At 48.3% G+C, this 23,618-nt stretch overlaps 2 protein-coding genes across 5 annotated transcripts in view; one reads left to right on the forward strand and one right to left on the reverse strand.

Annotated features, from left to right (window-relative positions):
* The window catches only part of LOC121838383 (dihydrofolate reductase-like), a 38,367-nt gene extending 28,410 nt beyond the window's left edge, over nt 1-9,957 (reverse strand). Inside the window, exons 1-2 of one of the 2 annotated variants that reach the window (XM_042294590.1) lie at nt 9,863-9,946; nt 911-1,166 (exon numbers count right to left, since the gene is read on the reverse strand). In XM_042294590.1, coding sequence (XP_042150524.1) covers nt 911-1,134 — 224 coding nt within the window. In that variant the 5' untranslated portion in view covers nt 1,135-1,166; nt 9,863-9,946. Of the gene's footprint in view, nt 1-910; nt 1,167-9,862 lie in introns of both variants that reach the window. The other variant, XM_042294589.1, reaches the window with a different exon arrangement.
* A 184-nt stretch (nt 9,958-10,141) lies between these two features.
* LOC8024445 (serine/arginine-rich splicing factor 2) lies at nt 10,142-20,022 on the forward strand. 3 transcript variants are annotated; one of them, XM_042294586.1, is made up of 4 exons: nt 10,143-10,696; nt 15,528-15,614; nt 17,353-18,042; nt 18,850-20,022. In XM_042294586.1, the coding sequence occupies exons 1-4, from the start codon at nt 10,305-10,307 to the stop codon at nt 18,854-18,856; spliced, it is 1,176 nt and encodes a 391-aa protein (XP_042150520.1). In that variant the 5' UTR covers nt 10,143-10,304; the 3' UTR covers nt 18,857-20,022. The 3 variants fall into 3 exon arrangements, with proteins under 3 accessions (XP_042150521.1, XP_042150520.1, XP_029823051.3); XM_042294587.1 differs by having other exon boundaries at nt 10,142-10,696; nt 17,353-20,022; XM_029967191.4 differs by lacking the exon at nt 15,528-15,614.
* The last annotated feature ends 3,596 nt before the right edge of the window (nt 20,023-23,618 follow it).

Raw genomic sequence — 23,618 nt, forward strand, 5'->3', positions numbered from 1 at the left:
CCTCCTTCACAAAATTTATTATGACTGTCTTGAACTTAAAACAGCATTATTATCACCTCCCGATCGAACATCATCTCGCCTAAGCAATGCCTGTACCATCAAAAGGATCTCTGGCTCAACAAACGCTTTCAACCGATCTTTCCTCCCACAAGCTATCAATGACTGGAACAGCCTCCCATCCTCCATCGTCACCATCGTAGAACCAAACGCCTTTAAATCAAGTCTTCAATCGCACTTTTTATGTTGTTAACTGTTTACCAACCTTTTCCAGAATGTATTTTTTTTGTGTCCGTTTTTTCCAATGTATAATATGAATGATCCCCCCCTTATGTAATGCCCTCACGGGCCCTTAAAGGGAAGCTACGGAGCTTCTTAGAAAAAATGAGTTAGAAGTGAATTCTAGTGTATTTTTACCCCGTGAACCCGAATACCCAAACCATTTGCTGCGTAAGTATTGTTAAACGCGAGAAAAACGCGAAAGACAGTCGCTGTCCGTGACGTCATCGACGGCTCTTTTGGCTGCCCAAGGCTAGGGAGGCGGGGCTTCAGTCCTATTTCGAAATTGCTCGTATGGCTCTCCGGCGCGTCGCATTGAAATACAATTTTGATATCTGTTAATCTAAAGGCCAAATGAATGCAATTCAAGCGTTTTTTCTCAAATGTAGAAGTGCCCCATCTTCCCTTTAAGGTTCAATAAATGAAATGAAATAATCTAGTCATGGATACTTGTCCAGTCAAATCGGACGCTGAACATATATTTTGCAGCATTCCAAAGTTTGGAACACATTAATAGTGGGTGCTTGAACAAAGTGGGCGCTTCCGCCGTATTTTACGATAGTGTTCACTAACCAGGAAGGCTGAAGCCCATGGCCCCATTTCCAAAATCGGGTGACTCTGGCAAGTCCCTCACCTTCCAGGCAGGGGCTTATATTTGGGTGGGATGGAGTCCCAGGTATTGCGCCCCATCACGACCGCGTTGGTCTTGCCCTCGGCCGCCTGGCTGGTGATGCGCGAGAAGTACGCCATCTCCTTCTTGAGCCGCCAGGGCAGCGTGTTGAGGACGCCGATGCCCCGGTTGTGGCACATGGCCGCAATGGCAAAGTACTGGAGGGACTCCTGCACACCCGGACACATGGCGCTGGCTCCAGGTCTCCGATCGTGCCAGTCTGCGGGGGAAAAAGTGAAAGACCTTTACAATTCTCAGTAACGGCGAATTAGAGCGCAGCTCTTGAAGAGGGGAGGGTCACGTGACGTCACGAGGGTAAAATTTTTCCGATAAATTTAGCAAAACCATTCTCCCGCTACATATAGCGGAAAAATTTCCTGACAAACTTAGCGGGCACATTTGGACCTTCTGATATCCCACGAGACGTCACAATGGGAAACGTTGTACAATGCAACGCACGGTTACACCGACCGCGACAACGTTCAAGCCGGAAACAGACACTAAGAGCTGCGCTATAAAATGAACGCCGTTTACAAATTTCTGTAATGCAAAATTACGAGTGCAGCTCTTGAGGTATTTTGATTTTGGGATATATCGTACTAAAGAATTTGAGAAAGAAATATAGATATGTACAAATGTGACAGCCGGTGACGTTTCTAGGAGGAGAAGGAGGGTATGGTGGCCCAACCCAAAAGCATCACTCGTACAACAATATTTCTAACGGATGAAGGTATTTGTGGAAAAAGAGTGCGCGACTGAACACGGTTGACGAGGCCAACGACACAAGTGACGTCACAATTCTCATTCTTTGTCCTCTCTGCTTCATCCCCTCAAGCTGATGAACTGAAGCGAGGCCACTTCCCTTCATTCTCAACTGTTCCAGCAGGATTGTGACGTCACAGTCCCCCCCTGATCACATAGCTCTTTTCCAAAAGTATGGCCATCCGTTTGAGATATCAATGTAAGAGTGATGTTTTGAAGCTTGTAGCATCCCACTCAGTGCTCCTGCGGCCCTATTTTGCGAAATCTAAATTTTGGTTCAGCATCCCTTTAAGGGCTGTTTATGCAAAACACAGCAGATGCCGTGCAGGAAAAAAGTGCTGCTCAAAAAAAATGAAGGTTTCGGTACACATGTTTGTTTTCAGCGAGGGCATCAACCATGCAAACTGCACGGTTGGCTTCCTCCCTTTTTGTTTTCGGGAAATCGGGGACCGACAGTGGGGGCCAGCAGAGCGTGTCAGTGGCAGACGTCCAAGGATGCAAGCGGAGAAGTGGCAAGAAAAATGTGCCAAAGCAAACCGGAGGAAAACCTCCACTTCCAGAAAATGCTGCGACTGCAGAACCTTTGCGCTGCACCTCCGTCAGATTGCGGGAACCCCGACACGGAATCGAACCCGCCACCATAGGCTGGCGCTTCGCCTCGGAGACACCAGCTTAGGGAAGTGGTTCCGAATCTGTGTACGCTGAGGTATGCTTAATAAAAAAAGTGTCCCCAAAATGAGTGTAATCAGCGATGGAAGCCACATTTGAAATTTTATAGCAGCTTCTGCAGCAGGCAAAATATTGTTTTGGAGCACCCACTGACGCTTTTGGAGCAGATGCCAACATCTGCTAGCACATCACTTAAGAATGAAAAAGTGATTGCATCTCTAAACGAGTTCATTCGTGATAGTGATCAAGGGTTCCACTTTGATACTCGAGCATATTACTTGTTATTGATAAGAATAGAGAGGGCGTAAAAGGAACACAGTCTTCATAAATAAGACTAGTCGGAGTAGGTTTAATTTACTATGGGCATTAAAAAATGATTGAAAAGTGCAGCATTGCGCAATACTTCATTGCGATAAATCCTCTCTCACCTTGCATTTTACAGTCGGTAGTTTGTTTAGCTTCTAAATATAATTTGTGAAATGCCAGCAAAAACCAGTATATCTGCTAACACATCTACCAATAAAAATGTTTCCCGAAAGTTCAATGAACCTATCAAACTCAAAACTCTAATATCATACGCTGCAAAATCAAGCACAAAAAAAAATTATAAAATCCTACACTTGTTTTTTGTAACCTATTCACGCGATGAACCGAACCGCGATTTCCGTCTGCGGACCGTGTACCAAATGATTGTCGCGTCACCGATTCCCGCGATCCGCGCCTCGTATGCAGGCTGATAAAGATTAGCACCTTTTCACTCGTGGATTTTCGGCAGGAGATTGAATTGAAAAGCTTGTCTGGCAAAAATAGTGTTTTCTTGCTCTTCTTTTCTTTTTCGGACGATTAAAACAAAAATGGCGCACTGTTGTGTTTTGTGCGTTCGCTGGTTAATTTTGGTGCGCGATTCTTGGTTTCACGCGTGAAAGAAACTGCAGAACCTTTGTACAGCTGACGCGACGCAGGCTGCGCTACTCCTCCAGGTCCGTGTCAAGGAGCTTCCGTCAAAACTTGTCTATCATGCCGCGAAAATTCTCGCCCATCTAGTCAGCCTTTTACCGAGCGAGACGTTTCTTTTGGCTGTGGTGTGCCTGAGTGTAGTGCACGAGCGCGGAGTGAGTGAAGGCATCTCCAAACGCCCTCCGCAAGCCCAGAACTTCGTCGCTTGCACGCCGAACAATTCTCGAAGATTGAATATGCGTGTGTCGCAGTCATGCCTTGGGTTAGTAAAGCTAATGGCGTTTCGCGCGAAGCCCATTATGGTGTTGTATCTCAATCTGTATGTAACAGCAGCGTACAATTCTCTATTGCGGTAGCAAACGTCGATTTCTCTCTTGGGCAACGGTGCCACAGTGCAATGTTAGAGTTTCGCGGCACTGAGCGGTGGCGAACAGGTTCGGTTTGTCCTCACTGGTGTCTGCTTGCTGTCTCCCTCGTGTGGGTGTGCTTGGGAGACAAACGAACCGCGGACACGTCGCCACGTGATCAACCCGGTTGCGGATCAGTCTGTCGTGTGAATCGGCCATTAAAGTTGACACTAGCGGCGAAGGACTCGGAGTTACGTCAAACTTCGCTGCTCTTTCGATCTGCAGCTGCACAGGAACTATTTGACTACCATATTTATTCAAGAATATATAGACCCTTGTTTTCTTTTCTCTCTCTGTCTCTCGGCTCAGTTTCTTTCTTTTTTTATTACAGATTAATTTACAATTAGGTCAAAGAAGGTCGACCTGTAATAATCCTCAGTATTATCTGCGCGACTATCAAACTAAGTCAGGCGCTCCCCCAGGTCAGCCGCTGCTTTTAGCACTCTGGTGCAAAGCTGTGAAGCCTTGCACCGGAGTGCTACGGTATTCTGCAGTCACGAGACAAAGGCACGTGGCAGGCACAATAATCGAGTGATCTTACGAGGAGTACCCAAGACCCTAGTTCTGTCTTATCACAGTAGCCGCAATCGGCAATCTCACTACTTTGCAAAGTTTTCTCGGAATCGACGACATCATGCGGAACTTTAGACGATGTCGGAGATTAACCAGCCATTGCATCAACCGGCCAGAGCTGTTGATGCCTAGCACCAACTGCCCTGGCCAGTTGATTTGCAGCATCAAAGCAGGACATTCTGGCATTCTTCATTTCCTCATACGTGTTCTTTCATCGGCTACACCAATCAAGTGCGGAGAATGTTGCGTGACTCGAGCTTTTAGTGTTTGTGGTTGTGTGTGCTCGAGCCTTCGAATGTGCTCTGACCCAAGACGAAACAAACTATATAATGAGTAGAGACGCTGTGAAACTCATATCTGTACAATTTTCCTTTGCTTCTACTTTTCCGAATATTAGGGTTGACCAATAATAAATTAGTCAACTTTTTTTAAGCCCATTTCGGCGCACGTGTGGCGCAATTCTTATCAAAAATTGCACTTTGGCGCAAGATGTGGCGGACGTTCCCCCATGGCGCGAATTGGCGCAGCACTTCCATCACTGTGTAATGCAAAGGTTGTAGCGTGGAAGCGCAACGCAAATGTATTACCCGACGCCAAGTTTAGCGGGGAAATTCAAGGGGTATACATGTGTACAACAATCCGACTTGGTGTGTATTTATACACAAACTTAGATCGTTCCCCCTAAATTTAGAGACGAAATTGATTTGGTGAATACTTATGCACCAGGTTTTCTGATTTTTAGCAGGGAAATGCTTCCGGCTAATTTTAGAGGAATTTAGTGCGACCTCCGAGCTCAGGAACACCGAGCACGGTTCAAAACATGCTGCACACTCTGTGCCTACTCAATTTATACAAAGGGTTGAAATATACATTTTTCGCTGAAAAAATCAACTACACTTTACCATACATGCAGTCTCAGCTGAAATCGTCAAGCTGCAACACTGCAGTGCAATCCACCTATACTGCACATAACGATGTACCGCTTATAACGACCAGATACAATGACAATCGGTCATAGCGATTGTATTTGTGACCCAACGCCACGGGAGAATTTGTGTCATCCATTTAGACGCAAATCTGCGACGGGTGCTAATGTCAGGGCACAGTGCAATGCTTTAGGCGGAAACGGCCGGTTACAGGGCTGCGATCGTCAAGGGCCACGGCGCCACGAGGCGAAAAAAATCTAGCAAATACGGATGGGGCATCACTTTTTTGGTGTAAATATAATTGAAACTCTGAAATTTGTGATTATTTATTCTTTGTATCTTCTCGTTATAGATAGAATCGCACGAGTTCAATTGCCGTTAAAAGAAAAAAAAGCCTAGAACTACTTGTTGCCTCGGAGGGCTCTCTTGCTGAGGCGGTAACGAGGCCCCGGTGGCCTCGACCACGGAGTAATAATGTGCCTTGCTCCGGGGCCCTTATTGGGTCGTGGGGGCCACAGCCTCCACAGTTTGCCAAGTTATGGTGAAACGGAGCACTGGGGATGACATCAGACCGTGGCGCCCCAAGCGGCTATCTTTAGGACTACAGGGATCGGGACAACAAAATAACAATGATTCAGCGCTCGGCCGACTTAGCCGATCGGCGTGTCAGCGTTCGGCTGGAGTTTCTGTTCTCCGGTGAGGCGGAGGAGGGGCTCTTCTGCTACCACTCCAGCCTGAATGAACAATGCAGCATGCACGGTGCATATGCCCGGCTCAGCACAAAAGCCAAAGTAGGTCAAGCTCGCATTCTCCGACGATTGCTTTCGGGAGAGATCTGGCACTAACAATAAACGTTACTTTGTTTGCTTCGTATTTTTGCGTTAAAACATAAACATGCCCACAAGGACCGTAGGCATGTTCACGGGCCTTGAGTTGGGTAAACACAGAGTTATGGGGACAACCAATAAAGCCCCCCTATCTTGGGAAAAGTGGCACCATTTATTGTTGTGGAAATGCTTGAGACACGGGCCCCCCGTGCCCGTTTTCTTGGAAGAAAATGGCGTCTTAAATCTAGCTCAGTTCTGCGCAGTGCCGTCATGATCTTCCCAAGGGCTGCACGTTCCTCAAGCATCGACAGACCTTGTCCTACTTTTGAAACATGAAGGGGCTTTAGCAACAAATTGGTCAGAGCACCCCCATAGTTCAATCTCCTCGCCAATAATAGAAACCCAACGCCCAAGTCAAAAAGAGAAAAGCAAAGATGGCGGCGATTAACAGGCGGAGAAGCAGTCAGTACGGGCAGGTTTGGCGGCGCGGTGCAGATTCATGAACAGTCACGACGAGTGCAAGCACCGCATATAAACGTGATGACCGGAGGAACTTTCTTTTAGCGGTGCAAAAATGTCCGAAATGCTTCGAGAACATTCGCCTGTTCTTTGACGTTTGCGGTCTTTACCGGGTTTGGCAAGCCTAGTAAAGCTTCCTAAAATGGACAGTCGGGCTAAGGGTCCATATCACGAGCGAATGGCATTTTAGCAAACAACTGGGACGCGGGTTAACCCACCCCCTGTGCTGCGCTTATGCTGCTTCGCGGCAGCTCATTACAAAAATGTTAACCCACTTGGCCCACCTGTAAATGCCACTTCGCGGCGACCAACTATTCAACAAGTGTCATTCGGTGGTGTTCGCTAACACGTCATTAGATCAAGTGAGTGCCTCCCTTGGGCTAGTTGGTATAACCGGTTGTTTCTGAGAAACCCGAACCTGACTTTTCGCACCGCAAAAATGAACTAGACCAACTATGCCAAAAGTTTCACCACCAACCGTTATCTTATTCAAAAGCTATATAAGCGATTTTCAGAAACTTTCAATGAAAAAAAAGGCAGCCGACGGAGCTCTCGAATACATGGAACTGGAAATCATGGTGTAAGGCACAAAAAACAGACATGCGCCCATAGAGCACATGGAACTCTATGGCGCCAGAAACCGAAAACTGGCGAAAATGGGTCCCATTTTCTCATTAAAACTTAAAAAAAAAAAAAAAAAAAAAAAAAACACTTCCAACTTTTTAATAAGATAACGGTTGGTGCTGAAACTTTGGCATCTTGCTCGAACGGCTGAGGCTACGTTCTGACGGAGTTCGAGCTCTCCGCGATGTCTTGTTTATTTCTGCGGTGCGAAAAGCCGGGCTCAGATTTCTCACAAACATCCGGTACGTTCATAATGAAAAACGGCGCGAAACACAAGGACACAGAGGAGAGAATTACAAACAGGACAAGGCGCTGGCTATCAACTTTCTTATTTTGATGAAAGAATTCATCAACTTTCTTATTTTCGTCTTTCTTCAAAAAGCCAGCGCCTTGTCCTGTCTGCAATTGACCTTTTTCAGAGTTTGGCCACGATCGTGGCGCGCCCTCGCGGGCATCCCTCGAAACACTTTTGGTGGCTCCGGGAACGTCTCTCCGTCGTCCGCGCCAGGCGTGGCTTGTCTCCCGGTGCATGTGTTTGCGTGTGTTTTCTGGTGGCGTTGTTCCGTCCTTCACCATTCTGAATGTGTCTTTCTGTCGTCACTTCGCGTGCATATTTTCTTCGAAATGGCTGAGAACGACCTAGAGGATTAACAAAAGTCAATGTCTAGGATACAGAGGACCTCGTTCGTTTTTATACCTTCAGGGATGGACAGACCGCCGACGCCGCATCGGTTCTTACCATCGACTCGGAGTCACTTCATCGTCACTTCGGTGTCGCGTCTTGCAAGCAACTAAAAAAGGGGCCTGTATTCAAAGCAGAGTCGCAGAGTGTTATGTAAGGAGAGTAATGGTGACCAGCTTGGATACCGACCCAACCATCCACCTTGTGCGGAGTTTGTGAGCTCCGTTTATGAGGCCCGGCCACTACAAACAGCTTAATTTACTCTCCTTGATCGCCTAAGTTATTCAAGCTTATCGCGGTCCGTCACTTCGCCGTCCTGCGTACCGCGCGAGGGCACGGGACATTGCCGTATTTGGGAATGTGTAAACAAACTCGGACGGTGCGAAATCCGGGCCGTCTTGATATCGCGAACCTGCACCGTCAAAAAGTAAGGAACGGTATGTTAGAAACAATCCGTCTTTGAATTCGGCACGTTTACGAACCTTCGACAAAGTGGGCCCAGCAAACAGGGCAAAGAGCAAACAGCCACAAGTTCACAGTTGGTTGCCAAGAAAGTTTATCAAGGTTCTGTCTCCGTAAGGCTTAAATTCGTTTCGCTCGCTTTAAATGTTTTGTCAATTTTTTTTTTAACGTGGCAAGACGCGAATGTGCATAGCGCACGCCTGAAGAACGGAAAGCTTTATGCTGTTATTTTTTAATTCAGTACCGGGTATGGCATGATTACGTCACACAACCTCGCTTCCACGTTTACTATTAATAAAAAATGATCACAGTGCAGGCGAGCTGGTGTAAGTTGAAGACATGAAAGCTTGATGGAACATCGAGGACAGGGACGGAAAGAGTACCTCTTTCAAAAGGTCCCGTATCCGTCCCCGTCCTTGATGTTTTATCTTGTCATGTATTCGTATCTAATCAGCAACACGCTCATTTTCAATTATGAAACCTGAGACTGAGTTATGAAAAGGAAAACGGCAAAGGAAAAACGGGCAACGTCTCAGAAGACGTTGCCCGTTTTTCGTGTCCGTTTGCGTTTTCCTTTTCCTACCCCTATTTCAGTTATATCATCTTGTTCACGTTTACTGTATTTTAGTTAAAAGCAGAATGTCCCGCCGTCACATTGATGTTCCAGCCACTTGACACGGGGGACTCTCGTCATAGGCTTTTGAAAGCAGGGCAAAAACGGCGGGGTGTTTTGACATCGGGTGCTTTCGTGCACCACCCACCAAAGGCTACAAGAACTTTATAAAACTTGGAATTTTAACAATGTTTGCCTCTATTTGCGCAACCTTCTGCTGCGCGGTGGTGAGGCCTGACGACTATGAAGCCAAGCCGCGAGAATACCGGAAGAGTCAAGCATAACCAGCACTGTCTGAGCGACCGAGCGGGCGAGAGAGCCACCAAAAATGGCGCCTTTCCCTTTCCTCTCCTCTCTCAGAGTCGGCGCATGCGCCCAGCGATCTCTGAAAAAGGTCAATTCTCTCCTATGTGTCCTTGTTTCGCGCCGTTTTTCATCAAGGCCTAGGAAACCCAGTGAGCCGAATCTGACGATTGGTATTCATAAAGCAGACTGTCTTTTCCCTATGCGTACTTCGTTTCATTTTTATGCGAAACGCTCGTAATTCCCGGTGCAGATGACAAGGTTTGGCGAAAATACGTCACAGGTTTCGAGCGTCAAACTTCACGCGTGAACAGGCCGATTTCGCGAAAGCTCGGTTTTGCTAACCCGAAATAAAAAAATATATATATATATTTTTGACCGCCCTTTGTTCGACAAGTGTTGAGTTGTCGCCTAATAAAATAGAGATTGGACAGAAAGTTGTGTACTTTACGTCCGGTAGCCGACGGTGTTTGTGTTTTACGATGTACCGTCCCAACTGTGCACGCACGAAACATGCATGGACTGGAGGATGGACACATCTTTCTATCATCTCGTAAAAATGGGATAAGTTAACTTATGAAGTTGTGGTCACCTTTAGAACAGGCCGTTCGCTTGCAAGTTGCAAGTTGGTTTCTTCTACTGCTGCCGAGGCGGGAAAACAAACGGGCAGCAGAAAAAAAGAAAACAAGAGGGAGGGCATCACGTGACTTTTTTGAAGCACAGCCCAGCGCCCAGCAAACCATAGAGATCAGTGGTACTTATATTTATCAGTTAATAATGTATCTATGGTTACAGCAGTTATATTAAATATACAATACCTATAATAAAGTATTAAACTGAGTCACGTGATAGCGCAGCCTAGAATCGCTTCGTTGGAGAGTATCGAGAGCACCGTGATCGAGAGTACGCAGCCGCCATTTCAACGTGCGAGTTGCGTTCATTGTTCGTGAGAAGCAGCGTCGTCGTTCGAGCGCGCTCCAGAGGACGGATCGAGACGTTGACGAGGCCGGTCGTCGCCTCCCGCTTTCGCCAAGATGAGTTACGGCCGCGGCCCGCCTACCATCGATGGGATGACCTCCCTGAAGGTAGATAACCTAACGTACCGCACCACGCCGGAGGACCTGAAACGCGTCTTCGAGAAGTACGGAGATGTTGGCGACGTCTACATTCCGCGTCACCCCTACACGAGGGACAGCCGAGGCTTCGCTTTCGTGCGATTCTACGACAAGCGGGACGGCGAAGACGCCATGGACGCCCTGGACGGTTACATCTTGGACGGCCGCGAGCTCCGCGTGCAAATGGCGCGCTACGGTAGGCCTACCGACCCCTACCGCCAGTCGTCCCGGGGAAGCCGCTACAGCGGCGGCGGATCGTCCAGTCGCCGGTCTCGCTCCAGATCGCGGTCGAGGAGCAGAAGGCGATCACGGTGAGTTCACGGCCGATCTACCACCGCCTTTCCATCTCGGATGGTAATTTTTTTTGGGGGGGGGGGCAGAGGAGTGCAACTTCCTATACCGCCCATGGAACGCAAATTGGAAAACCCTGGGAGGCCGCAGCGCCATTTGAATCCCCTGGTATCTGGTGGCTGTACTAAAATCAACATGGCGGCACAGCGAAACCAAAACCGAAACTGCACGGCAGCGCCATTGTGCTTGGATGGATGGGCGGTAGCTTGCGCCACCTAGAGTTAAAAATATATATATTGTAGCTCTTTTTTTTTTTTTTTTAGCCCGGTTTGCGCGTTGCTTTGCTAGGCTTCTGCTGCTTTGCGGCTGGTTTTCGCATTTCAATGCTGGTTAATGTGCGTTGAAACACACACAAGCCAGCACTGAAAAGCGAGACCAGCAGCAAAGCAGCAGAAACCTAGCAAAGCAACGAAAGTGACACATACACAAAAAATATGCAATGCTCGTCCTTTTACGTTCATTTTTATTCAGCAGACAGTAGAAAATACAGACGAAATCTCTCACTGTTTTGCAGACGAGAAACAAAGAACTGAACAACAAAACAGGATAAAACGTTAAGGTTACGTGCGACGAAGGAAACTAAGCAATGAGTACCAAGAATACAGCTCAGCTCTTTGGTATTGAGTCTTCATCGAGAACCTGCCCATTCGTTTTTAACATTATCACTTAATTTTAGGAGTGAGTCACTGCTAAACGAAACGGGAAACCAGAGCGGATCGCTCTATCGCTCATCCTCAGTTACAGTAATCGAAAAATATTTAGGCTCATATTTTCACTCCTCGCGAACAGACGCGTGAATCGCTGACAACAGTGCCAAATAAACAGCTCACAGCAAAAAGTTTGCCATCTTTTAAAGTGAGCATATGTGCTCGATCTTGATATGACAAAGTCTACACAGAAGTCTCCAGTAATTTGACAATGACATATTTCTCGCGGCGAGTGAAGAGCAATCCTGAACAATGATAGGATTTGGTTTTGTGATTGGAAACCATTGTAGCTATTGCCAAAATCAAACAATTAATACTCACTACCACTGCGACAGTTAGGTTTTGTTGCAAACATCTAATCAGAAACTTTAAGCAAGAGACGACCAAAAGAGCGTACCGCACGTCCATTCAAACTCGAAACCATTGATGTCCCGGCTTTCGGCAGTCATTGCTTCCCCACTTGGCACATCAGGTGGTGTGTTGATGACGAAAATCCATGCTTGATCACATTACACCAACAACAAGTTCCCACGAAAAAGAAAAGATAGCCGCGCGCGCACGAACGCTGGACGAATCTCACGCCGCGACGCACTCCCAGAAGCGAAACAACTCGCCGGCTCGCGTCCCTCGCGCGTTCTAACGGTCCACCGACTTCCCGGCGCCAGCGGCCAGCGCATCTCGAGGCGCGAGGCGTGGGTTCGGAGAGAGAGAAAAAAGCGCGCCCAGACACGTTGAAAGAGTGAAAGAGAAAGTTACAATAACAAGCTTCAAAGCCATTCACACCTTCAAAACAACTTCACTTTTATTTCGCATCATTAAATATATGAATCAATTTTATTTAAAATAAAATAACAAGTGCCAACAGCCGCTGGGAGCGCGGCAATCGGAAGCAGTTCGCCGGACCGGACAAACGTCATAAGTATACGCGGCGGGACGGAAGTAGCCGAGAGCTTCACCCCACTGGGGGGGGTTCGGGCCAGAACAATGGATTTTGTGTGACGCATTATTTCCAACACCATGGTACCTTTGTTCGCCGCTGCCGTATCAGGCGCGCTGCGAGCGCCAAAGGCAAAACTGGTCTACTTCGAAACCAAGTGCCTTTCTGGTGTTTATATGAATAATAATAATATTTATATTGGTTCGGTACAGGGATGGGCAAAATACATGCAAATATGTATGGAAATACAAATACAAAATACTTCGTCAAAAGTATTTAATTACAAGTTAATTAAATTTTCAAAAAAGCATTTTAGAACAAGATAAAAATACGACCGAATGTATTTGTTCTCCTCCAAATACTTTTCCAAATACATTCCTCAAAATTTGCGTCAGCGACTTTAGGGCACCTGCAACGGGTTTCTGGGTATCTCATTTTAAATTTGCATCGCACACTCGGGAGTTAATGTGCGAGTAACGTAATAGAAATATAATCACAAAAAATGTAATCAGCTTGGACGTAATAAGCGAAAAAAGTTCCGAGCTTCAAGCAGCTTTTTTGTCGATTACATTTTGGTATAGACCAACAAAGAACCGAGACGACAAAGACGCACAGCACTAGCTACAGAATTTTGTTATTGTTGCAGCTCGCACCAGCTACGAAAATCTGGACGACCCACGAATTTAGAATGTTCCAGGCAAAAATGTAGATGGAAATCAGGCTGGAAAGAATCACAAGTTGTCATAGGCAGTTATTTAACCAGTCTGCCTGTGAACGTCGATTTCGTCACTAAACGCTTATGCTTGAGAGACACTGCATTCGATGCAGGACGTTGTTTTCTTCCTGCTCTGGACAGTGACAATAAGTTTGAGAGGTGTATTTTCGCCCACAAATATGTATTTAATTACAATTGTATTTGAAATACCCTTGTTTTAGTATTTAAATATGCATGTCAAATACATTACCCAATTTGTAATTAAATGCAAAATACACAAAGTATTTGAAATACATATTTCAAATACTTGTATTTGAAATACTGCCCATCCCTGGTTCAGTATAACGGGGGCGCCGCAGAATTGTATCACACCATTTAATTCAGCGCCGTTCATCGGCAACGTTTGTTCTTAGTTGTACAGAACATACTCCGAGCGACACTTCCAGCTCAAATATATTGGACGTCACCTCCTGCACCTGGCGTGCATTAGGCCCTTTTCGAAATGATACATAGGTGAGGTGCGGGTGCCATTAGTTGGTCGTGCACTGTAAGCACTCGGACACGAGCGCTTCGTCAGCATTCGGACTGATATGCATTCCGCACAAGGGATTGATGCATCGGTGCTCGGCGGAAACTCAACCAATGGCGGGCTTCACGCCGGAAGTGGTGAGAGCAATGAATGGCGGCTGCGCAGAATCTGTGCATCATTTCAGAAAGGGTTCTGGCTAAATATCCGTAGCATAAAAATTACTGTCGGACATCACACAATATCCGGCAGGAACCGGGCAATCTGTGCTACCGTTTCACGTGAGAAGCAGGCTCGGAGCGGGTCACTGCATTTTTGTCCACAGTTTGCAAGCATATTACATATTCTTATCACATGAGAGTCGTTATTCAGTTCCCGCAGCTTTTTAGCGCAATTTGAACACGCTCTGTTGGTGTGCAAATTGAAACATATTCCACTCGAGTGATGCGTCGGTGCTCGCCACAAACTCGGAAGGAACCAATCATGGGCTTCATGCCAGAATCAGTGAGACCAATGAATGGTTGCTGTGCATCATTTCACAATTTTGGAAGGGTTTTTTGGGTCCGAGCAGTGACGTGGCACTTGTGTTGAATGCATTTTGACCCAAGTATGCCTGGAAGACTGAGCAGCACTCGTTGCAGTGCATGCTCGGGGTATTTGCCCACAATATGGCAGCCTCGGATAATCAATAGCAGTAGTCCCTGTCGTTATTAGAAAGGCGTTTGTTTAGGATGCCTGGCATGACTGCCTTTCGTGGTGCCCGGCTGCACGTCCGTGCTTGATTCTACGAAGGTAGGAGAAAGAGGAGACGACATACAGGCTCAAGCCAGTTAGAAGTAGAGGTTGCGTTCAGTGAGGAAGGGGGCTCCACGTTCCCCGACTTCTCGTCTGGTGACGTCATGTGGCCTCCAGAAGCTTCCTCCCTTCATGCTCGGATCTCATGAAATGCCCAAGCGTTACGAGAGATAGGAAGCGGAACATCTCGAGAAGCTCCCTGCTGTTCTCGTGCTGTCAATGACTATGAATGAATGGCACAATGGCAGATCACTGTCTGCTGCTGACATAAAGAAGTGGCTGCCCTCTAAGATTCTGCATTCTTTTTGCCATCAGTGTGGGAAAAGGTTGCTTGACTCATATTTGTTCTTTGATTACACTGCGCCACAAAAGATTGGGAATAATGACACCGAGACTAGAAAGGAGGCGTACGAGTCCGCACAAACTCGCCACTAGTTTGGCAGGCTCAGAATTCATTAGAAGCTCAGTCTCCAAAGCGTGCTCGGCACCTTCTGCCGGCCTTTCGCTGCGCGTGTGACTGAACCATGGAGGTAGGAAGCTTCTGGCGTCAACTTGACGCCACTAGAGCTGAAACCGAGGGAGATGAGACTCTTAGGTGGAAAGAGGTGCAGATCTGGTGCAAAGAGCTTTTTAGAGGGCAGCTCTTAGGGGCCTGTTTCCGACCTGAGCGGCTTCTATGTAACCGCGAGGTGACGTGACCCCCCGCCCCCGTGAGGTCACATGACCTCAAGGAGTCATACTTATCCTTCAGTACACTTCCATCATCCTCCTCAAGAGCTGTGCTCTAATCCGGCATCACAGGGAATTGTAAACAGCTTTTTTTTTTTTTTCGTCCCACTGACTGCAGCCTTTGCTTCCTGCTCGCTTTTTTTTCGCTTAGCTGGCTCGAGCCGGTGTCGCCTCCTTCTTCCTACCTCCATGTACCGAGCGTTGAAGGCAGACGGAGTGGAGACTGGGTTCTTAACCTGTCCCCGACTGCTCAGAGTTTGGGAGAGGGTCTGCCAAGGGGGGGGGGGCGGGGGGGGGCTTGGCTTGGCTTGGCTTTGGTAGCGGGTGGGCCGCTTGCGACGGACGCGTCTGCTAACCGGTGGGAGGTGTCTACCACGGGCAGGAGGAGTCGCACTCGATCGAGGTCCCGATCCAGACGCCGGTCCCGGAGCCGCTCCAGGGAGAGGAAGCACCGCAAGTCCGCTTCTAGGTGGGCGCTCTCTGGCCGAGCCCTCCTCTCTGGTGTTCCCCCCTCGCACCCCATCCGCGAGAAGCCTCTGCCCACCCACTCCCTCCCACTTTGTTTTGCCAGGGTGTCTAGCCCCGGGAAGGGGACTCAGCGTAGCCTGCATTGCGAACGTCTGTACTCGATTTCACTTGAGTGCAAGCAGAAGCTGCGAGGATGCCTTTTGGATGCCCCTGGCATACGGTTGTTGCCTTCCACCGTAAATTGGCTGCGCGTGCAAGGCTGGAGGTGGGACAACTAAAACACCGCCGTTCTCTCAGTGACTATGGTGTGTCGTCTGTGCACCGTGCTTGAAATCTGGAGTTCGCTTGAAGTGAAGCAAACTATGGGGAGGGGGAGATCTCTAGATTCCCTTGGACGTATGTGTGCTTAAGCCTGCGGTTTTGGGCGTACTGTGACCCACGTCCCACTTCGTCTGGGCTGGTGCTGACCACTGCACAGAGTGTTTGGGGCAGTACTGTGGACTTTTTTAGTACCTTTGCTCCGTTAAATCAGTGTAGGTATTTAACTAAAAAAAATTCAGCGACTGTGGTGGACACCCTGTTTGCATACTTTGCCCTTGGTTGTGAGCGTCTGTGTTTGTGTGCAAGTTTGTAACCCCCCTGTGCTGTGAGTGTGTTGGCCAAGTCAATGTTACCTGCATGTTGGGCTGGCAAGATGATGTGGTTTAGGATGTGCATCACCTATACTCGATTTCACCTCAAGAAAAAAGAAATTGTGTTATTTATACGCTGTGCAAAGTAGTTCCTACAAGATTTGGTTGTCGAAGGAACAAGCAGTGTTTTTGTGCATTTGAAATGTCTTGGTAGAATGACATCTAATCTGAAATGCACCTATTGTAAAATCTCAAAGGGCCCTCCTCTCAGAGATCACTCATCCGTTTTTTCCGGGTAAATTTACATATCATAAAAATTTCAAAACAGACATCGGACATCCGTTTGACATCACGCAACGTCCGACAAGAACCGCACGACCTGCGGTACCGTTGCATGTGACAAGCGGGTTTCTTCATTTTTGTCCGCACTCTGCACGCTTAATATCAATTCCCATGATATGCGAGTTCTTACTGAGTTTTTGCATTTTTTGTTCACAATTTGTACACACAATGCCAGTTTCTATGGCACGCACATTTAACCGGTTTCCACTTGTTAATTGCACCATGAAACACAAATCTGCAGTCTGCAATATTTTTTTAGTGGAGTTTGTGGCAAATTTTGTGTCTATCACGTTCTGAAACGGGTTAAACGCGTGGTACGTGGTTAGATGGAGTTTTGCTGTTTCATTCCCAGAGATAGCACACCTCCATTTAATGTGATATTGCGGTGCATAGATCTTAATTTTCTTATCTAACTCCATGAGGACTTTTCTTCCTAAGGTTCTTGGGGTGAAAAAGAGTATATCTTTGCATCAGTTGGGCAGGTGGTGGCTTGTTGGCAGACAGGTATGCATTGGATTTTGTTTTGTTACAAGGTGAGGGCTTGGTTGGGACCGGCAATATCCCTTTCAGGAAATTAGTGTATGTTTATTGGGGCCAGGTCTTCTCGGGTGTAAGTCTGGGTTCCTGCTTTTGAGTGTTGGCTGGAGTGAGTGGCATGATAGAACCAGCATGACCTTAGGTCTTTCTTCCAGCCTAGAGCTTGTTCTGGCTGCCGTGGTGGTTGCCCTCTCGGTACTCACACACCTTGCGGTCTATTCCCGACAGGTCTCGTTCCAGGAGCCGCTCAAAGGGCCGCAAGCGCACCCGCAGTCGCAGTCGAAGCAAGTCCCGGAGGAGCCGCAGCCGTTCCCGTCGCCGGGAGTCGAAACCCCGGAGCCGCAGCAAGTCGAGGGGCCGTAGCCGATCCAAGAACCGCAGCCGAAGCAAGTCCAGAGGCCACAGTCGGTCCAAGGGCCGAAGCCGATCCAAGTCCAGAGGCCACAGCCGATCCAAGGGCCACAGTCGGAGCAAGTCTAGGGGACGCAGCCGATCCAAGTCGAGGGGACACAGCCGGACCAAGGCCCGGAGCAAGTCCAAGGAGCGCAGCCGGTCCAAGTCGAAGGGACGCAGCCGATCCAAGTCCAAGGACCGCAGCCGCTCCAAGTCGGGGCGCAGCCGCAGTCGTAGCCGCAACCAGAGCAAGTCGAAAGGGGGCCGGAGCCGCAGCCGGTCGGTGAATGGGGAGGCGAAGGCACGCAGCGGATCGCGCAGCCCAAGGGCGGGCAAGGACGGCGGTCGGTCGTCGAGGTCGCGCTCTCGCAGTCCCCGGGGGGAGGGGGAGGGCGGTCGGGCAAGGTCGCCGTCTGCCGGAGGAGGCGGGGATGCCGAGAACGGGGGAGGAGCCAGGGGCTCTCCTGGCGCTTCCCGGGAGCGCTCGCGCTCCAAGTCGCCCTCTCAGGACTCCAACCCAGACATGTGAGGGGCTCCTTTATTCGTCTTCACAAAGTATCTTTTTTTGCGTCTTTTGCTGGGTTACAATATGTCCAGGAACAATTGAAGTACCTGCTTCCCTTTGTTTTGTTGTTTTTCGCCTTAGTTGTTTTCATTTGAAAGTTTTCAGTCTTGCTTTACCTCATTGTATTGTTTCAAGTCGGCATTGCCGTTCCACCACTTCGTTTCCTGTGGCTCGATATTTTCCCCATGCTCCTTCTTTGCCACATTTTTGTAGTGTGCCTAGACAGTCCGGACGCCTAGGGATTGTAAACGAATAGCACTACTATGTATCAATCTCCCCGTGATATGTGCCACCGTGCCATCGTTCTTGACAAACTGAGCCACCCCTTCCCGTCGGTGTTAATTCGTGGGCACATTGTAACGTGCCTGCCTTGTTTGTTGTGTGAAGAGTCATGCCGAGCTTTGGGCGCGTTTTTAAGAGCACCCTTGTTTGAGAGAGGGATGTCCCTGTGCTTGGGAAGGCATGATCCTAATCTGAAGTCCCTCACTGCTCTGTTTTATGAGCTGCAAAGATCGCTTGGCACAGCCCCTGGGAGGAAGACAGGATGTACTGCTTAAATGTTGCGCAAAGGTCTTTCCGGGAGTTGTGCTGGTCGCGCATTCGCACACTTGAGTCTTGCCAACGGACACAAGAAGAAACGGCGCCTTTGATTAGCGACCAGTGTCGAAGGGAAGCCCTGTTTCTCCTTGTGTCGTTGGCTGTCTGATGCAGGTAGGGTGTGGCCTGACCTCCCCTGTGGTTGTGTTGCCCCCTGTCTGTGACTGCAGGCGCTGAGGGGTTGGTAAGGCGGATGGTTGTCCTTGAAAGCGGTGTTGCTGAGCCGTGCCCAGTTTGCAGCCGGCCTGTGTTCGGGCGGAGAGGTGTTGCTGACGGTCCTGCTGATGTCCCTTCCCTTCTGAGCGTTTTCCCCCAGAAAAGCGAGGCCATCTCCCAGATAGCTATGTCATCCCCCGTAAGGTGATAGCTATGTCAGTGGTTTACCCCAGATCAGGGAAGCTAGGCCAGAGTTTTTCCCTGTAGTCTCAATACTGAGGGAAATGTGGGTATTTGGGAAAGGAGGCTGGATAGTCGTTTCACCTTTTATGGGTGCTTCAATGTCCGATTGACCCTGCTCTAACAGCTGCAGTTCACTTCAAAAGGGTATACCTCTGGGGAAAGTGTTCTGTGAATTTGAGGGGCTTAATCCTGGGGGTCAAGCATAGGTTCTAGGGCAGTCAGCAAGTATGGAGAACCGGGGTGTTGAGGGGGAACCTCTTTTTAGAGAACGAGGGTGACCCTCTGGGATTTAGTCTTTTCTGGGTATCAAAAAACTGGGTTTGATGGGTACCCCTTTTGGGAAGGGCTGTTAGGGATTTAAATGGGGTATTTAGAAGGCTCCATCGAAGTGATAGGGGTGAATGTTGAGGCTGCAGTTCATTCTGGGTCTCCAGAAGTGAGGCGCTTTGGGACTGCTAATCTACCATGGCAGGACTAGATGCTGCTGGTTAGTCCCTCGGGGAATTTGGGGTTCCGTACCTTTTGGGTGGGGCGGGGGCTGCCTTCGGCGGATTCATCTTCCTCCTGGACGAGTGAGGCGGTCGTGTCGGTTGCTGGGGTGCTGCTGCGGTTGCTGTTCCCGCTGACGGGCGTAAGTAGGGGGGCTCTCCTGGGAACACGGGCGCTGACCGAGTCTCGCCACAGGCGCGGCTGGCTGCAGCTGGGGCCGGCCTGCAGTAAGCAGTGGCGTGCGGCGGGCTGTCCGGCTGTGCTGTGCAGAGAATGCTGTTTGGTGATTCTCCTTTTTTTTTTCCCTCTAGATTTCTCTTTTTTTTTTTTTCATCTCTGTGGTCTAGCGTATTGTGTCCTGTGTGTGTTCATCGATGCAAAAAATCAACTGGCAAAAGGTTTTTTTTTTTTTTTTTTCTTAATTTTGAAATAAATGTCATTTATTCGCCTCTTTCTGTGGCTCGTGTTACTTTTGAGTTGCAGTGAAGTGGTGCACTTTTGGCTGGGTATAACATACCTGCCAAGTGTACAGCATTTCCCAGGAGACTCCCGAATTTTGACCAATTTGTACTAGTGACACAAACATCTCTCGGAAAATGTGAATTACCCCCTTCCGCACTTAAATGAGGAGTCTTTGCCGTTGCCATGATAGCGAGGCCCAGCTGTACATCATTAGCACGAGTGCTGCAATATAAATGTAATGTAGTTGTCTGGTGTAAATTGGTTGTCAATATTTCTTAAAAGCTTTTAAAGATGTGGCTGGTGGTTCTGCAGTAGTCTTTCTTGGGTGGCGAGCGATGGTACATTCTCTATTGACAGTAAGTGCTCTGCCCTGTCTTTTTTTTTAAGTGATTTGCTCTTGTTAATTCAGTCTAGAGATATTGCAACTCATGCAGGGTGACCAACTGACATCTTCCGATAGTCTGAGAGAAAATGCTCAAGTTGCTGTTTCAGTGCTGTAATGCTCGTGCAAGTGTAGTTGTGAAGTATGAAGGGCGAGTAGCTCGGTTTTGTATGGCTTCTAGCTTAACGGTTAGATACGAGTGATGCAGATGACTGATGCATACTCAAGCTTGGGTCGAATGAGAGATGAATATGCAACCAGTTTTGCATCCCGTGTTGTAAGGTAGATGTGTCGCCTTGACAAACGGTGGGTTTTGTTGGCCTTTGCAATAATGTAATTTTTGTAAGGCACCTATGAAAAGTTGGAGGCAACATGGACCCCAAGATAGTTGTATGTAGGAACATTTTCAATAGACGCAATGAAAATGAACTGTTGTATGTTTGGTATTGAAGTTGAAAAATTTTGTTTTGGAAACATTAATTTTCACCTGCCACTCTTCACACCATGTTTCGAGACATGTCTGGTCATTCTGCAAAAGTGCGCAGTCATCCAGCCTATTTCCCGATAGATCAGGCAGTCATCGGCATGTAATCTAATTGTGGACCGAATACAAGTTGGCAAGTCAAATTACATGTATGAGGAACAGCAACGGACCGAGCAAGGTTCGCTCAGGCGCACCCGATTTGACAGGTGGTGAATCTTGCCGATATAATTAACGCTTTGTGTACGGTTAAAAACTAGTTCAAATCCACTCCATTGCCAAAACGTGTATTGTCAATGAACGGATTTCGGTGCGGGTCTTCATGTATGTCATTAGTATACTCAAAGCTGCGTTTCTCCAGAGTAAGACCTTCGGAAACCGTGCTGGTTTACAAAGAAGTAATTGTGCGTGCATCAGTGGTTCATTATGTTTGAAAATTCTATCCACGAGTTTAGTGGGTGCACTTGTCACGATATTGGTTTTCGAACCACTTTCACACTTTGGAACTGCTTGAGCATGCTTCCGGACGTCGGGTATTTCGCCCGAGTCTTGCCATTGTTTAAAAACGAGGAGATGTTCCAAAGTTTGAGAAGCTTCGCTGTTCTTTTGTCAGGGCCTGGGGACGAGTTAGAAGGTAGGTTGTCAATCAGTCTCGTAATGCCCGATTCATAGAAGGTTAATGGGGGCCATTCCTTCGTAAAAAATTGGCTCTAAATCAAAGTCGGGAGGAGGAAACGGGTCCCCTGAAAAAAAAGTTGAAATATCACCACTCTTCACACGTCTCAGCAGTGCTCATCTCACCTCCGGACGCATCGATGAAAGGTAAAGATTGTTATCTATAGTAACTGGACTAGGGAGGAAGAATATATATACATGGGGGGGGGGGGGGGGGGGGGGGGGGGGCTTGCGCTGATGTCACATCGCATTCTTGACCACCACGTAAGAGGAGGAGAGGGAAACTGCTTTTGTAGGAATTTTGAGGGACTGGTTACTCTGTAATATGGGAGAATAGCGACGTTTGTGCAAATCCTGGAAGCACAAAAGATCCTGGTAAGAGGGAAGCTGCCCCTTCCCCTCTTGTCTGGTGGTCATCTGAGCGCTTTTTGAATGACGTCTTGTGAAGTCACGTGACTGTGCAACACTTGTTTCTTCAATCCACTTACTATTTGCGGCTTTTTCGAAGCCACAAAAAGTTGGTATTGTTTTGCTTCTATTTCATAATATTGAGTGTGTGCTTTTGATAAACCCACAACTTCAATTACCTGTGGTAGTTGTGTCTAAAAAAGAAAAAAAAGCTCGAGGTGGACCGAAGCATTTCTTGTGGGTTGTGAATGCGAAAGCATGCAAGACGATCGTCCGTTCCCTTTATACTCCGAACGCTGTCAAAGCTACTGGCGTGAGCGCTTGGTCTGGTCACGGCCGGACTCGAAGCGCGCGCTCTCTTCCTCCTCTTACGGCCTATGCGATTGGGGCAATCGCCACCTCCCGCCGACATTCGCGGGGGGCGCTGTCACCTCACCCCTGGCGGCTCTGACCCCTGGTAGAGTGCCTTCATATACACGCGCGCTTTTGCTTGAGTGGTGACATCTCAACCATTTTTCCGCCCAATCGTTTTCTTGTGCAATTCGAAGTGCGCGCAATCCGGTGTCACTCAGCTCGAGCGCGTAGCTTTGGCTAATGCATAGACGCCATTTTACCGCCCAAGTCACGCACCGAGTGCGCGAGAGCGTCACGCGCTGGCACATTCAGGGCAACAATGGATGTCTTCACCCTGAGACAGACAGACATGCAGGCACCCTAACCCCTGGGCTGCCCTTTGCCGTTTGCACAGAGCACAGCGATTTCTGCCGTCGCGGCGCTCGTGCCGCTCAACCGCTGGTGCTGGCCAGAGCGCCGCGGCGGCAGAAATCGCGCCGCTCTAGGGCCAAAACCGCTGCATGTGAAACACGCTTTACTCAGCGCTGTGACAACTTGCGGCCGAGATTTTTATAGCCTTTGACATCTGATCCTTAGGTTTAGACCCCCAGCCACTATCTAATGTGCTTCTGGCGAGCCCAAAACGGTGAATATTTGACGCACATCTCCGAGAGATTCGGGAGTAAAAAGTAGTAAGAGACAGCGAATGCGATTGAGAAAAAACTATACTCGTTTTTACTTCCAGGACTTCGATTGCAACTCCAGAACCCCGATTCTCCTGCTCAGCGGGCATGGCGGAACTGCTCGCAATCATGGCTCGCGAAATGTCGTTTCCGAATGCAAACAACACTCTTCACTGTTCCAACGTAGTGCTGCAGCCGGTATGGGATTGTACCTTACTGGAGAGTTTTAGTATTGCGCATAGAAGCAAACGCAAGCGGTGTGAGTTTGCGTTAGACTTGCGTGCCCCACGTTGTGCGTGCGCCTCATCGCCATGCGCCATCCAAGACCGCGATTTCGGGCTCCGCGCACGCGCAGTGTGGAACGCGCAAAGCTAACGCAAACACACAGGGCTTGAGTTCGCTCGTATACGCAATATTAAAACTCGCTGCTGTTTCACCGGCTTCCAACGCCAACGAAACGTGCTGCAGTGAGCAGACGTGCTAGCAGGTAGGCGTTCCTACGAACTGGAAAGGCTGAGATTGGCAAAGCGACGGCGAGCAAATACAAAAGTAATTAAATGTTATGAAAAAAAACTAGTAATTAAAAGAAAGCTTTTTTTTAACTTTTGGGCATTTGGTCTGGAAGTA

The sequence above is a fragment of the Ixodes scapularis genome, unplaced genomic scaffold, assembly GCF_016920785.2.
Source record: "Ixodes scapularis isolate PalLabHiFi unplaced genomic scaffold, ASM1692078v2 PGA_scaffold6__148_contigs__length_123643588, whole genome shotgun sequence".
Lineage (NCBI taxonomy): Eukaryota > Metazoa > Arthropoda > Arachnida > Ixodida > Ixodidae > Ixodes > Ixodes scapularis.

Excerpts from the sequence above, each read along its gene's own strand:
- LOC8024445 (XM_042294586.1), top strand. The coding sequence starts at position 10,305 with ATGAGTTACGGCCGCGGCCCGCCTACCATCGATGGGATGACCTCCCTG. Across the intron at positions 10,697-15,527 it reads AGGAGCAGAAGGCGATCACG|GAGGAGTCGCACTCGATCGA; the intron begins GTGAGTTCACGG and ends TACCACGGGCAG. Across the intron at positions 15,615-17,352 it reads CACCGCAAGTCCGCTTCTAG|GTCTCGTTCCAGGAGCCGCT; the intron begins GTGGGCGCTCTC and ends TATTCCCGACAG.